The 15,991-nt window shown below is 38.7% G+C and overlaps 1 protein-coding gene across 2 annotated transcripts in view; it reads left to right on the top strand.

Annotated features, from left to right (window-relative positions):
- MDN1 (midasin AAA ATPase 1) overlaps positions 1–15,991 on the top strand; it is a 102,935-nt gene that overhangs the window by 49,103 nt on the left and 37,841 nt on the right. For both annotated transcript variants that reach the window (XM_069804854.1, XM_069804855.1), the window contains exons 44-62: positions 48–207; positions 514–630; positions 1,842–2,050; positions 2,600–2,745; positions 3,630–3,832; positions 4,933–5,153; positions 6,195–6,308; positions 7,119–7,251; positions 7,928–8,037; positions 9,257–9,390; positions 10,133–10,293; positions 10,635–10,755; positions 11,884–12,094; positions 12,221–12,452; positions 13,600–13,726; positions 14,609–14,779; positions 14,926–15,140; positions 15,235–15,616; positions 15,821–15,930. In XM_069804854.1, coding sequence (XP_069660955.1) covers positions 48–207; positions 514–630; positions 1,842–2,050; positions 2,600–2,745; positions 3,630–3,832; positions 4,933–5,153; positions 6,195–6,308; positions 7,119–7,251; positions 7,928–8,037; positions 9,257–9,390; positions 10,133–10,293; positions 10,635–10,755; positions 11,884–12,094; positions 12,221–12,452; positions 13,600–13,726; positions 14,609–14,779; positions 14,926–15,140; positions 15,235–15,616; positions 15,821–15,930 — 3,277 coding nt within the window. The remainder of the gene's footprint in view (positions 1–47; positions 208–513; positions 631–1,841; positions 2,051–2,599; positions 2,746–3,629; positions 3,833–4,932; positions 5,154–6,194; positions 6,309–7,118; positions 7,252–7,927; positions 8,038–9,256; positions 9,391–10,132; positions 10,294–10,634; positions 10,756–11,883; positions 12,095–12,220; positions 12,453–13,599; positions 13,727–14,608; positions 14,780–14,925; positions 15,141–15,234; positions 15,617–15,820; positions 15,931–15,991) is intronic.

Here is a 15,991-nt window from a genome sequence, read left to right as displayed (position 1 = left end):
GTAAGAATGTAATGTAAGTCTTGATGTAAGAAAATACTTCCTTTCAGAGTTTGCTCACTTGGTAGAAGAGTTCCGGCGTTTCAAGCTGCAGCAGGCCCAGACAGCTGACCATAACAGCCATGGCACTTTTGAGTGGGTGGATGGGATGTTGGTTCAGGCCCTGCAATCTGGAGACTGGCTGTTGATGGACAATGTTAACTTCTGCAAGTAAGAGATTTTAGTGGCCTTGTTTCACTGAGTAAATCCCTTGACCTCCCTAATTGACTTTGCCTTTTAATGTATGGTTCACAACTGAACATTTTGCATGATGATAATACATGGGAGCAGGAACTTACATTTTCTGGAAGAGTGTCTTCCTTCTTAGACAGCTTAGCAGTTGATAGTTTTCCTGTTACCTTATAATGTAATTAGCTGTTTAGCTTTTTGCTTAAGACTGGTACCATTTTGATTTCAGATCAGAAAGGGATCAAATTGCTACCTTTTTATAACCATATACATTTCTTTTTAATATAGCCCTTCTGTGCTGGACCGCTTGAATGCTTTACTTGAACCAGGAGGTGTTCTTACCATGAGTGAGAGAGGTGTGATAGATGGCACAATTCCTACAATAGCTCCTCATCCAAACTTCAGGTGCTTTGTGTTTCTGCTTTTTTATGCCTTTTTTTTTTCCTCCTACCAAATAGCAGGTTTAGAAAAAAATATCAGCAGTGAGCCAGTCTTTTGGTATTTTGAATGCTGTTCAGTTTGCCATGTACGGTAGTGATGCTGTCTGTCTGGCAAGGAAGAAAACTGCACTGTGATGAGCATATGATAGAGCTTAAGAGGCTTGGCTTTATATCCCTGTTGTAGCACAGACTATTACCTTGGAAAATTCATAGCAGTATACCTCTGCCTTGATTATTAATTTCTAATTTAGAATTTCAGTACTTCCCTGTCTCACTGTAATGGATTTGTGAATATGTGTGTTGAAGATGGTGAAGTATTCAGATATGTTGGTAATGAAAACTGGTGTATGGACATAATAATTTTCTTCCCAGCTTTTTCCATCCCATCCATAATTTTGAGTTTCCTGCAGTGACAGAACTTAAAAAAACAAAACAAAACACAACTCCCCCCTCCACCCCCCCACACCCCCCCCCCCAAAATCCCCAAACCCACAAAACAAAACCAAACAGACAGTCCATATTCTCTCAGACCTGAAGTAGTCTCTGGGGCAGATGGAAGGAAAACATAGAGTATTCTGTATAATTCCTACTTTTTATAAATTCATGAAAAGAATATTGGGACTGATGTGCTTTGGTTCCTCTGAATTGGAAACAAGATCTTTGACTTTTCAGAAACCTGTTTTCACTGCATTGTATCTCAGAAGGTTTTTTTCCTCCTTGCTTTTAAGAGATGTCTGCTGATAGTATTAACTACTTGAGTGTTGAATACTTTGGTTTTTAAATAGCACAGATCTATCTGAAGCTGTTGCTAAGACTTTTAAAAGTCGTCTTTATAGCTCAGAGGCGTAGTTTAACTTTTTTGTAAGTAGGCAAATGATAAAACAGACATAGCTCGAATATAACTGAGTTAAAAATCATGCAATGTATCTGTGGCTAATTTCAAAGTAGAATTATTCATACAGATTTCTTATTTAAATTCAGTAGATGTCTCTGCCTTTCTAGATATCAGCATCCACATTTTTATGAAGATAAATTTACTTAATGGAACAGCAGATTTGGTAGTTCTGGAGTGATAGTTTAAAGCCCTAAGTTGCATCTTAAAAATGTAAGGCAGATGGACTAGATGGTTGTTGCAGGTCCCTTCCATCTGAACTATTCTATTCTAATATCCAACAGGCTTTTCCTTTCCATGGATCCTGTTCATGGGGAAATATCCAGAGCCATGCGGAATCGTGGGGTTGAAATTTACATTCCTGGGGAGAATGATGGAAATGTATTGGACGATCTGGATTTGAAGTTACTCCTGCATGGTTTGGGTTTAGTGGGAGATAGCATCTGTGATGCGCTTATGGCTGTGCATTCAGAAACCAAGACAGCAATAGCAGGTAAAAAGAGTCTGTTCAGTAATGAGCTTGGGCTCATTACATAAAGCTTGGTTATTTTATTGTGTTGTGTCCTGATGTAAGTAAAGGCATAAAAGTATAATCAGGTTGGTTTGGGTTGTTTTTTGCTTTCTCAGGAAGTAGGCCCAAGTCATTAAAAAGATGGTAACTGGAGTGCTTTATAAGGAGACATTGGACACTGACAAGTGTCAGTTGTCTGTTGCTATAGGAAAGGCAATATATTCTAAGAGAAAATCAAGGAAATAGAGGGTTTGCACAAGGCCTATTCAAGTTGTTTTTTGGAACAAGATGACACTGGGTTTCATTCATCTCAGCTGCATGATGTCTTATTTTGAGCTGGTCACCTGTTATTTATAATCTTGTCAGATTTTCTTATTAACCTTGGGAAGAACCCATTCAGTTTTCAGGACCCTGTAGGATACATTTGTTTTGCATCTTCCTCAGGGTCTGAAGTGGTGTTTGTCCTCAGAGGGTTAAAGGGCTGACAATTACTAAATGTTCATATCACCCTAAATGCTGTGTATCTTTCAGGTTCTGTGTCATCTTTGTCACCTTTGCTTCAGGCTGCTGTGTTAATTGTGCAGCAGATACAAAGAGGCCTTGGATTAGCAAAGTCTTTTTACAGAGCCTGTTGGGAAGTTTATGGCCGCTCACAACAACTGCAAATAAACCAGAAGGTAAAAGTCCTGTATTTGAAAGCTTCTCTTACATCATCTAAATACATGAAAAATATAATTTCATGAGGCTAGTGTTTGAGATCCTCTGTTTCCTAAGTGCCTGAGCAAGGGGTTGTTGAAGATGGTGCTCTTGGAGAGATGAACCAAACAATTTTAAAGGTCCTCTCGGGCATCTGTCAGGTGATGAAGGAAAGGGTTTAAGTAGCATTGGGACATTTTCTGTATCTTTTAGATTCTGAGCCTTTTTTTGGCTCCAGTGTAAGCAGTTCAGTTCTGCATGTAACTAACAGATAGGTTGAAGGTCTAGAAATTGGGGTTTTTGGTATTGAATGGTGAAGAATGGTGAATTTCAGCTGTCACCTGTCCTTTCATGACACATTTTCTCAGCCTGGTGGCATGCTACTGGAGACAGAGGTCAGATGAATGAGAGTTGCATAAAGACTGTCAATCTGGAATGTGCTTATTGAGATATTCCCCAGGGATAAATACAGTTTGTCGGACATTTTGTAGGTAGTGGCTCACTCATTTGCAGCATAAGGGAGCCAGAGAGTATCCCAGTTGGACTCTGAGGCTTACTTGTTTTTAAACAGCTTCAGCTGAGACTTTAGGATTTTAACACTGATGAATCTATAGCCTGAAACACTCTGCACACTGTCATCTGGAGACAGCAATAGGCACGTCCTATTTTAAACTGTACAGTATGTTATTTCACTTATGGTTGGAATGGTTTGGTACCTTTATCATGTAGGTTATATAGTGTTTGTAGAAAATTTTGGTTTATAATGATTTCATAATAAATACATGTAATTAGAGTTCTCTGAGCTATTGTACTTGAATACATGTTTGAATATGATTGTAAACTGGTTTTTGGTTGCTTGTTGTAGCTTGTGTTAGAACTGGTTACGAAGCATGCTTCATCTCTGGCTTCCCATGAAACGTGGGGTGACTCCTTACTAGCCATCGGATTGTGGCCGGACTCCCTACCTACAGGTCTGTTTGCAGCTGAAGACTCACTTCTTTCGACAGTCCAGAGTGATGCACAGGTCCTAACGTATTGTCTGAATAGACTAAACCTTAAAAACTGCAGGTAGGCAAGAAACATATTTTTTTTGTCAAATGAGTAAGAAACAAGATATGTGTGAAATACTGGTGGCACGTCATTGTTCCCTGCAAAACTTTGTCTTGAACAAATTGTGTGGATAGAGACTATGGTCGTCACACTCTGTAACTGAGGCTCCTGTTACCTTTCCGTGCAACCACTACGAATACAAGTTTAATTATTTACTGGTTTATTTTTCAGTCCAAAATACTTGACTCTATTCAATCTTCAGTAAGTACATTTGACCCATTTTGAGTTGAGTTAGGAGTAGGCATTTAGCAGAAAATGTGAATGCAAACACTGGGTTTACAAGGTAATAAGAGCCCCCAAAATCTCTTCACTTTCCTTCTGAGCTTTTAAAAAAATGAGCATTTAACTAGCTTTAAATATACTAATGATCCTCTGTACTTCCTGCTTTCATGTATACCGATTATTCATCAGTTATTTTAGGTCCAGTAGCTTCAGGTGAAAAAACAAATTTCCTCCTTCAGACAGAGCTGTCTGAAAGAAGTCTCATGTGCAGGGGCCATATGCAAGAACTCTTTAAATGATTTCTTGTGCAATATAACTGTTATTTTCACAATACTGGTGCAAAATCTTCTTTCCTGCCTGCTTTGCTTAGTGACCTACTGTGGACAGGTACTGTGGTTTGCTTCCAGTGAAAGAACAAGCTGTAGAAGTTAGTACTAAGCTATAATGTTGAAATTGTAAAGCCTTAGCAACGTGGTGTTTGGGTTTTTTTTTTCATCAGTGACACTTCTCCTGTCATCGTCTTTTTAACTTACCTTCACATATCATTCTGGTGCACAGATCAATTATAATTTCTCAGTGAAATACTGTGCCTAGTTACTTCTGGCACTGCATGAATTTTTGGTAGTAGTGAGTTCCTAACAGTAGACAAGCCCAACTGATTTGAAGTTGGAAACTGGCTTTAAAGATAAATAAAGAAAAGAAGAGAGATTATTGCATTGCTACCTTCTTGCCTGAAGATGGTTGTGTGCTGAGTTGCTTGACTTGTAAAATATGTTCTTTCCTGGAACTGGCAGTTCAAGCCCTTGATTCCAGGACTCCGCTTCTTTGTGTTTCAGGACACTACCACTGACTCTCCAAGATCTTCAAAAAATTATGCAGTCCACTAATTCCGAGACTCTCAAATTCAGTGCTGTTGAGAAAGATGCAGACTGGATGGATAAAATGGAAGTTCTCCAGGCTTCAGTGAAATTGTTCATAGAAAAGGCAACCAATCAAGATTGGACATTGAGAGTTAAATGGCTTAACTCCTTTGCCAAAAATCTGCCACAGGTGCTTGGTATGTAATTATTTCACTTTCTCTTTTGCCTAAGGGCTGATTCATTATATTTTCACAAATCATAAGTCTTCTGTGAAAACATCCAGACCATTCCGATGATCTGATATGAAACTTCTCAACTACCCACACTAAATCAAGGGCATTGAGGCTTCAGGGAGAGACAGAAACAGGTTGTGCATATTAGGGACAACAGGAGACTTTGGGCTAAACATTGCCTTTGTTTATTCAAGCATGCATGTAACTTTTACTGCTTCTGAATTACAGTTATTTTTGGATACCTCTTGGTTTATCTAAGCAAATATGCCTTTCTCTTCACTATTTTTCTGATAGCGATAGTAAAAGCAGTAAAATGCCTTCTGGTTATTTGGTGTTAAATTACAAATGGTTAGAATTCCAGGAAACTGCAGAACTGAGATTCCCTGAAGCTATGTTGCCTGAACATTGAGGATAGCAGCTGAGATGAGACATTCATTGCTTAATTACATTAATCGCATTAAACTTGTGGAGAATTTAGACAGGCTTTGGTTCAAGTAATTCACACACTTAGCTTCCTTGTATGGTGTGAAATCTCAGACTGTATTGTCCCTACATGAATGGGATTGCTCTCCCTTGATCTTGCTGTTTTTCCAGGCAGGTGTGCCTATAAACTAGAAAATATCTAGAAAGTTACTTTAATGAGAGTTATGCTCTTATGTGATTTTTTTTTTTTTTTTTAATTGGGGAAAAAAAAAAATAAATGTACTGAGAGGAAGATTTGAAGGTATAAACTCATGGATTTTCACAAACTATATTTTTAATAACGTACATGAACTATCACCAGTTTAACTAGAACTCTTTACTGGATTTATCTCTTTCTCCATGATATTCTGACTGCTTATAAGACCTCTTGGAGCTAATACAAAATAAGAGCAACCAGCGTGTTCAGAGTGCATGCACAGATGAGATTCAGGCTGCTTGGGCTGGCTCAGTTGAAGTCACTTTTATTTATTTGTACTAAATGCTCTGTCTTTTACACCTATGTTCTCTCCCCTTCACCTACAGATCCAGTGCGGATTCAGCTGGAAGCAGGTGCTGTAGCCCTTGGAAGTTTCTATGCCAGTCCCCTCTCATCTGGAGTCAGTAACATGATCAAGTTGCTACAGCCAACTATGACAGGTACTTTTGAAAAAAATTGATGTAAGACATTGGTGCTTCCTGTATTTGCTCTCTGAACACACTGCAACCCATCTTAGGAAATGTGTGTAACAAAACAAAGTCTAAATTCTAATTATACATTGCTTTCCTTGCAAAAGAAATAACAACAAAACCATTCTTGCTGTCCAGAACCGCAAATATGGCAATTAAATGCATTAATCCTATGCAAATTAGATACGAGTGCTATGACTATGAATCCTGACTGTGTATCTGTGACCCAAGTGTATTCCCACAGCTCAGAGTTAAGCGGTGTTCTTAAGAGTGATGCATATATCAACTGCCTTTCTGACTGGGCAGTTCAGGCATCCTGTTTTTTCCCCAGCATTTGTTGTGTTGGCCTATCTGAAACCTATGTTGGGGCCTATAATTTTCCCTCGGAGTTTACAGGGAGCTCAGGCCTGTGGTTTCCTTTCCAAGCTTGTTAGGTGCGTGAAAGCTACGTACGGTGACACTGGACCCTTTATGGATGATCCTAGGTATCTCACCTGGACTGTGAAGGAAAAGGGAGTTGGACTTGAGTTTCCAGGCTGTCTTTTCGGGTACTCTGACCACTGGTTAATTTACTTTCACTGTTCTGTTTTACAGAACCTGCAGTCAACTTAATACTTTTCTGTTTGGGTATCTGGAGTGAGGGAGCTTAAGACTCTGCCTTCCTCTTAGGCTTCCTTCTTTCTTTCCCTACTGTTCTTGCATAGGCAGGGGGATTGAAGAGAGTCTTTAACTGAATAATGTTTCCACTGCTGTCCTGTCCTGTCTTGTCTGCCTTCCCAGATGAACATGTGATGCCTCTGGACCCAAGATGGAATATGCAGTTTTTGGATATCATTAGAAATTCCATGAACTTTGATACAGAAATGGAACACACAGATCAGCTTCTAATCCTTTTGAAGTCTGTAGCGAATCGGTGGGTTACAAAAAAAAAAACAAAACTTGGGAAGACTGCCCAATGACTGTAATCAGTGCTGTATAAACACTTGTGGTGTCTGGCAAGTATGTTCTTAGATTTTGATAGATGTGGTCTGAAACACCAGGCAGAGGTTTCGTAGAGGTGTTTAAATTCTTTGCTTCTGTTTTCTGTAGATGCAGACTAAAACCAATCATTTAATATAGGGAGCAGGGCTCCCAGCATTCTATATAGGCTGGGGTACTTCAAGGACAAACCAGAACTGCAGAATAAAGCATGAAAGAGGCAGAAGCAGCAGTGTGAAATCTCTGACATAAAAGCAGGGCAACTATTTAAGTTTTGCATTTGGACTGCTTTTCCTAATAAGAGCAAAAAAGTACACAGATTTTGCAGTTACGGTATAACAAAGCAGCTGCTCACATATCCTACAGGTGATGGTGGTGCATCTGTTTAGTAGCTCACTACTTTTGCCTTCCTGGTGATTGCTGAAGTCAGGAATCTGCTCTTTGTGAAGCTTGCTTCTGCAGAAACCATATTCAAGCAATTAGTTATGCTACACTTGATTCTTGTTTCATAATACAGTGAAATGCCAAATGTCACTTTGTAGTTCACCATTCTCAGAAAGCAGAGGCTTTAAAACGCTACTGAATTTCTAACAACTTTATTTTTAATTCAGGGCAGTATTATTTCTTGACCGAGAAAAAAGAAGCTACACTGAGAAGAATTTGATTACCAGCAAGAAGCCAAGAAATAGTGTCTTAAGAATGTCTCTAGATTTCCGCAAAGGTGGGTTGATTTTCACTGTTCCTTTTGGTTCTATGGCCAATTTGAAATATGGTTAATTTGTACTGTTACAAAATGTGCACTTCAAACATGGTGTGTCCTGAATGTGTGAAGAAAGATTGTGTCAGTATAAAGCAGTCACATGAGAACTAATATGATATGTAACACATTATTCTTAAATTAGATACACCTTATGCTACAGCATTTATGTCCAGCCCCTACTAGGTTGTCGTGGTTTAACCCCAGCCAGCAACTAAGCACCACGCAGCTGCTCACTCACTCCCCCCCCATCCAGTGGGATGGGGGAGAAAATCAGGAAAAGAAGTAAAACTCCTGGGTTGAGATAAGAACGGTTTAATAGAACAGAAAAGAAGAAACTAATAATGATAATGATAACACTAATAAAATGACAACAGTAGTAATAAAAGGATTGGAATGTACAAATGATGCGCAGGGCAATTGCTCACCACCCACCGACCGACACCCAGCCAGTCCCCGAGCGGCGATTCCCCGCCCCCACTTCCCAGTGCCTAAACTGGATGGGACGTCCCATGGTATGGAATACACTGTTGGCCAGTTTGGGTCAGGTGCCCTGGCTGGGCATGAGAAGCTGAAAAGTCCTTGACTCTAGTCTAAACACTACTGAGCAACAACTGAAAACATCAGTGTTATCAACATTCTTCACATACTGAACTCAAAACACAGCACTGTACCAGCTACTAGGAAGACAGTTAACTATATCCCAGCTGAAACCAGGACATAGGTAATGAGTGAATGTCATTTCTCTCTTAATTATCTAAACTTTAGGATGGTGGTGGAGAGAAATTGGAATAGTGTTTTGTCTTTGGCTAGTACAAATAGCCAAGTTCTTCAGACATGCTTTTGTTCTAATCCTTTTCCTATTGTTTTATGTAAATAGGATGTTTTACTCCTAAAACAAATGGGAAAAATTTAGTGAAGTTAGTGTGTTGCATAGAAGCAATTGATCAATGCTTCCCTCATTATGGATTTTTTTTTCCTAATACATTAAGTGCATAGAGGTAATAGAGAATTGTGCAAATAGTGAAGGACTACTTTTATTACTTCAATTCTTAGATCTTTTCAGTTTTTTTCTCCCTAACCATAGAGAGGGTCTAGTGATAAGAAATTGACCCTTACATGTCATGTGATGTGGCTGGAATATTCAGTCTCTCCCTTTCTTTCTGTGTTCCCCAAACCACAGATCCAGGAAGTTACAACTGTCTTCCTCATGCAATCGTGGTCAACCTTGCTGCTTTCTTTGAACTTTGGGATGCGTTTGCATTTCACTGGGTGAAGTCTACTCAGGTGGCCTTAAGTGATGATGACATGCATGATGTGAGTAGGCTTTTCATAGTATATCTATGGAAGTCAAGTGAAATGAGATTGTGTGCAGAACACTATTTTTAGTTTCAGGGACCATGTAATAAACCGCAGTGTTTCTGTTGGTATTCAAAATATGCTTGACACCAGACAAATGACCATGTTTGTTTCAGTGGCTGTATTTGTGACCTGTCTTCTCATTTCTTCTGTGTGGAATGTCAGTTTTCAGCCTGCTGGTACTTGGGGTGGGAATTTTCTTACTTAAATGTACAGACCTGGGATGTAGATACCATTGCTGAACTTGACCATCAAGCCTTCTCTGCCTGCTTAGGATGGTATGAATTGTGCTGTAGAAGTGCCTCTTTCTCTCCACTGATGATAAAGGGAGTATCCATATCTATCTCAGATACAGATATCTGAACCTGAACAGCCGACATGCAGGTTACAGAGGTGGTTGACTTCTCGCTTTTGCTTTTCAGACCATGAAGATCATTTTGCTGAGATCTGACAACTACATTGTAGACTTGGTGCAGGGATTGCTTGGTTTTGACTTGTGTAGTTCCACCTGCCAGTACAGCTGTGCGGTATTTTTAGAGAACATGTAGTTGAGCACTGGTTGTGTACCAATAAATACAAAGCATTGTGTGAGTCTGAAGTTAACGCAAGTGATGGTGGTTTTGCTTTTTCTCTTGCTTGAAGTACAGAGTATTCTGTAACATGCAGCAGTGGGAAAACTGTAATCTTTTTGGCTTGTTAGATTTTATACTGCTTGCTGTGGCGTGACCGGTTCTGGGCAGTCTCTGACACTCTGACAGTGGATTCGCCAGGGTTGTCGCTTCTGTCTCTGCACTGGCACTGGGTTATGAAGCATCTAATTGACAGAATTCCTCAGATGCTTATTGGATCAGACCAGCACAAGTGAGTGGCTTTGATTTGTGTTTCTGTTAAATGGCCATATAAATTACTCTTTTCTTTATTATTATAGCTGATTAGCATTGTTTGCCATTAGTGTGCAAGTTGTGTTCCATTAGTGATGCAAGTACAATGTATTAAATAGCTGTTCATTTTTTAAATTCATGTTTCTTAGCATTGGGCTACTGCTTGCCCAAATGATAATCTAAAATTTTTAACCCTTTAGTGGAAGGATAAGAGAAAGGACTTTCCTTTCTCATGCATACTTTTGCCTTGTTTCTCAAACTTCTGAGTTAACTGTGTGGGCTTTTTTCTTAAACCCCCCCTTTCTTTTTTTAATCTACAAGGGTTTCCAAGGAAATTCAATCTGTTTCACAGCAGATTCAGAACTGCTTGGCCAATCCTGCTGGGTTTTCTGCCAGTATGAAGATATTACAGAAGTCTCTAGGAAGACCTCTTCCTTTTAAGGTATCAGTACTCTATTTGCAAATATTTGTATTTCCAGCGATGTCCTAATATGCTTTAAAATAATCATAAAGATTCACAGCACTTGCTTTCCAGGACAGCAAAAATACATTCATTTTGGACTTGTTAGATTGATTAAAAAGAAAATTTCAGCTTATGTTAATGTCCATCTTTTTTTGTGAAATATATCAGTTATCCAGGTAGCATTCTACTATCAATTATGCTTTGTATAGATAGCAGTTATTTAATATAGAGTGGTGCCCAAGCATAAAAATATTACTCTTTGCTCTGCTCTGGAGACTTGTGAATATCAGTATGCCACTTGCTTATGTAGTGTACATGTGTGTATATAGAATAGACTGCGTACTTCCTTTTATACAGCATAGAATGAGGCTGCCTTATGACTTACCAAGACAAGGCCTCTTAACTTTGACCGTTTGGGGATTTTTTTTCTTAAGTTATTTCAGGAATTGTTGTCATTCAATACAAAAAAAACTTACAGTAAAATTTTCTAAAGAATATAAATCCCTTTTTAAAAGCAGGGCACAAGTAGTCATGTAGGTTGCTCAAGTTGGTGATTAGTAATTAGACCTGTGTTTTTATGACCTTATTTCTCAAAGATACTCAGCTGTTCAAAAATGCATGTAGTTATTCTTTGGGACTCTGAAGAACATTCAGTGCATACTAAGAATTTTGGGAGATCTTTCTAGGCATCCAAATGTGTTTAAATTGCAGGTGTAACCTGCAGTTTCTTTTAAGTGACATTAGCTTCTGGTGTTTTTATTACTTTGTGTATTTATTGCCCTTAGTTTAGATAAGTTGCCATGTTGAAGTATTGTTTGTCTGCATAATCTACGTAGTTTCTTCATGAAGGCAAGGGGTGGGGGGGACTTGACAAGGAGGACTTGTGGCCAAATACTTCAATTTCTGTCTCCGTGCTGTATTGACTAGGGCTACAAAAGAATTATTGTTAAGTTGTTGTTGCAGGTTGGTTTATATATACTTGTACTTCAGTTGTGTGCATGTGAATTGGAACTGAGTTTTGACTGCAGTCACAGATCTTGTTTCTTGTTTTGTTAGCACTATTGAAACAAATTGCCACTTGTTCAAATATCCTTTTCATGTTTCCAGGATAAACTGGGCATGGAATGTTTCTCTCAGTTAAAAGTTCTCAGCAAGCCACTTAACATCTTGGAGCTAAGATTGGCCTTTGGAGAAAATAGATGGCAGGAAAAAATGTGCTGTCTGAAAATTGCTGCCACTGGATGGAAGATGAAGAAAGCCTTGCTGCAAGCTGATGGCCTGATAATTAGAGCCAATCATTTAGAAGATGTTAGTCTGGGTAGGTAACACTTTTGAAGAGCCTAACAGGATGATTTCTGCCACCTCCATTCTTTTTGTATACAAATGTTCACTGGCAAGAATTGTAGTACATGCATTTATGTGCCTCTAACACTCTGTCAAACAGGTCAGCTAAAGATTTTTTTGAAAGCTGTCCATTCACAACTGAGAGCAGAAGGAGTTACATATAGTTATTCAGAAGAAAGGTTTACTGAAGATACCATCTCCAACCAGTTAGACCCTGCCTTGTTAAACCAGCTCTGCAGTCGGGTTCAGCTGTGGCCTGCAATGGAATACATAAGCATGCTATGGCAGTACAAACTGACAGCAGATTATGTGGCCAAGGCTTGTCCAAGAAGGTAAGAAGAAGGTTGAAGAAAGAAATCCTGTATTCCTTTCATGAGATTCAGAATCCCTAGCTAAAAGTTGTAACTTTGGTGCTTTACATCTGTATGTAAATCTCTGTGTGTGTACATATATATATATAGCTGTGTGTTTATATGTATGTGGTGCACACATATGCTTACATAATATTTATGTATGTAAATGCATACGCACTCCTTGTCTGCATGCAGAATTGCACTTGGGCAGCTATAAAAAGTATCAGCAAAGGAGTATTTTAGTGCTATATTGAGGAAGTAGTTTTCTTATTTTCTAACTTACTTTATTGATGCAAATACAGGAATGCTGATGTCCAAGCCCCTTGGAGTAAACACATTACACTCCAGAAATTCTTTGTTAATGGTAGAATAGTTTATAGGTGGAGAAAAACTAAAACCTTTTATGTAGTAAATGGCACATAGTATTTTCATTTTGGAAATACATAGTATTTGCCTTTTAATGAAATAGAAGAGTCCTTCATATTAGGAATTAACATAAAGATGTTTATTGCCATGTTGCTGGGGGCTACTGCAGAAAGACCTGGTGATGGAGAAAGTACACTAGCATGCATGCTTCCTTTTGTGTAAACTACACACATTTACTCGTAGTTTAAATTAACATTATTAATTTATGAAGTGTTAGTGTTGTTTTAAGGGGCCAATTGTATTTATTTTTTGACTGGTTTACCATTCCTTAAAAGAGAGGTCTTCATTATGGATTTCAGTGAAAATAATTTTTTGTGCAGTGAGACTCCTAGAATCACTGATTCATTCTTGAATTCAGCAAAGTTCTGATTTTCACAAGAACTATAAAGCTGGAAGACAGTTTCTCTCCAAATGTTTTGTATGTTTTGCAGAAGATGTAGATTAATGTTACAGAAGATTCCACTTCTTCCCCGTTTTGTTGTATTTAGATTCTGCCAACTTGGAAAGATGCAAGTGTTTTGAGTATTATTTGAGTGCTTGTTCTTCTCCAGTGTTTAAAATGCTGTCATTTTAACGTTTCAGGGAGTCTTCATTATTGTGACTTTGCCTGCCATTCTCAATTTCTTTTACTATCCAAATGATTTATTTCATGTGCCCTGCTTAAGCATTACTTAAGTTCTATTTCTTTTACCTGCTACAGGGAGAACTGCAGTCAAGAACTAAGCGTATGTTCAGATCTAGTTCAGCTTATAGCTTTTTCCCTGAAGTTGACACCAGCTGCTCCTCACCAGCTATCTGGACTGTGGCACTTGTTACACCTTAATGAAGTAAGAACAAGTTGTACTTTAATTAGTCTTGCAGAAGAGTCAACAGACTCTTCAAAATAGGTATATCTAAGATTTTTGACATGCAGTTTTTCTGCCTGTGCCTGACAATAATTGTTCCTTCTTTTAATAAGAAAGGTTATTAACTGCAAGCCTGCAAAAAATGTAATTAAAATGCAACATTAAAACATATATAAAACACAACAAAATCTTAAATAACATCGTTCTATATGATCTAGTTTGGTACTATTGTTCCATTCACCCATCTCTGATCTAATGAAGAAGGGAAATTGATTCAGTGGCAAGTGCCAGCCTGGTTGTACCTATATATTCAAAGTAATTTTATGCTGAAGAATAAATACATTCCTCTGTTTCCGTGCCTCTAAATTTTTTTTAGGTCTGTGTTGCAAATCAGATAGACTGAGACAGTTATTTGATGTGTTTTCTGTAGAGCATTTAATGTCAGAAATTCTGATCAGTTAATATTTAGCTATGATAAAAGCTGAGTAAACAGCAAGTTCACTTTAAATGCTTCAGAGCAGAATATTGGATAGCTTTATTTGTTTCATGGCTATGCAACCTCATGTATCTAACAAAAGGTTGGACAGTTGTAGACTAGAGGCTGTATTCTACAAACTTGCCCTGTAAACACACTGCATATTCCACAGACAGAAGGAGGCAGTGCAGACCTCAAGAAGCGTACTCTTTTTGTTGAGAAGAGATGCAAGCAAATGCTATGTGAATTTGAAAAGATCTTTAGGAATATATTGTACTATCCTTACTGAAAAAGTGTCATACTCTTCCTTTTGTGTGTGTGTATGTGGACTTGATTCTCTTCTGCTCTCTCTAAATTATTCTCAGCTCTAGGTTTTTCTCTCTCCTTAGATATCCCCTGAAGAAATGTCTATTCTGTCCTCTCAACTCGTTAATGCTGCATTAGCATCCTTTTGGAGCAGTACTTTCACCACAGATCCAGACTACTGGTTGACTTGGAGGCCGCTACCTGCAACAGAGGAAAAGAACTTTGCTAAATCCCATATGAACTGTTCTGTGAAGGTTTGTCTCTTCTGACCTAATCAAACAACTAGGTTGAATACTCTTTTATTAAATAATTCAACAGCTTTCTAAAGCAATACTGTAAATTCTAGCATAGTCAGTACAAGTTGCATCTGAACAATCTAACTCTTAATCTCTTAATTTAGGGCCCAGGTATTTTGACCCGAGCCGTTTTCTCAAAGTGCTTCTTTGAAATTCTAACTAGCAGCAGCAAGACAAGCCAGTGGGATGTGAGTGGGCTTCCCGTTCTGTCATCATCCCATGTGACACTGGGAGAATGGATGGAGAGGGCACAGCAGCTTCATGAAGTCAGCACAGCACTATGGACCAACCTGGCTGTCTCTTCAATAGCAGATTTTAGGTATTAAGACCTCTTTTACACATATATGTTATTGAGATAAGGCATGTTACAGAAGTTTGCATACCACATGTAAACTTTTTTCCTTTGCCTCCAGATACACAGATGCTAGACTACAAGGAATAATGCTAGGCAGACAACTCTCTGCCCTGGCAGATCTGGTTCCAATGGATCTTCAAGAAAAATTTTTGGCGTGCTGTGAGAAGCTCTACCTCAAGGATCCTGTTGCATATGAGTACCTTTTCAAGATACTTAGAAGCATCACTGATCAAGAGTTACTTCCTAAAGAATTCCTGTTTCTCCTGCTCACTTGCTTGCAGCAGTTCTTTGGGGAAGGGCTTAAGGAGTTACCAGAGACAGCTTGGCGAGGAAGCCTCTGGGTGAATATTGGTTTGGTGCAGATCCAGGTGTGGCTTCCGCAGACCAGGTTTGATCCAGCTGTTAAAAGAGAATACAAGCTCAAGTATGCAGAAGAAGAGGTGAGTGTGAAGCTGAGTTGCCTTTTACCTCTGTAATGTATGAAATTAATGCAAAGGAGTTTGGCTTAGGTGTTCTCGGGCAAATCTTTGGTCATGATTTTTAAACTATACAGTTAGAACTTATTTTAATGTCCAAGAAGATGATGTACCTGCTTGGTTACCAAAACCAGAACCTCAGAGAATGGTTTATTCTTCCCTTTGTAGTTACACCAGCTGGAGTGTGAATGGAGAACAAATGATTTTTCATCCCAGCTGCATACAGGAAAAAGCATTAAAGATGAAGCAATCAGCAACTATATCCATCCCCATCTCAGGTAACATCTCAGGCACTTAACTCTTCTCTTTTAGACTGGAAATTTAATCTTTGGATGCTCA

This window comes from Haliaeetus albicilla, chromosome 17, assembly GCF_947461875.1.
Source record: "Haliaeetus albicilla chromosome 17, bHalAlb1.1, whole genome shotgun sequence".
Taxonomy (NCBI): Eukaryota; Metazoa; Chordata; class Aves; order Accipitriformes; family Accipitridae; genus Haliaeetus; species Haliaeetus albicilla.
This window is presented reverse-complemented; position numbering and strand designations above follow the sequence as displayed.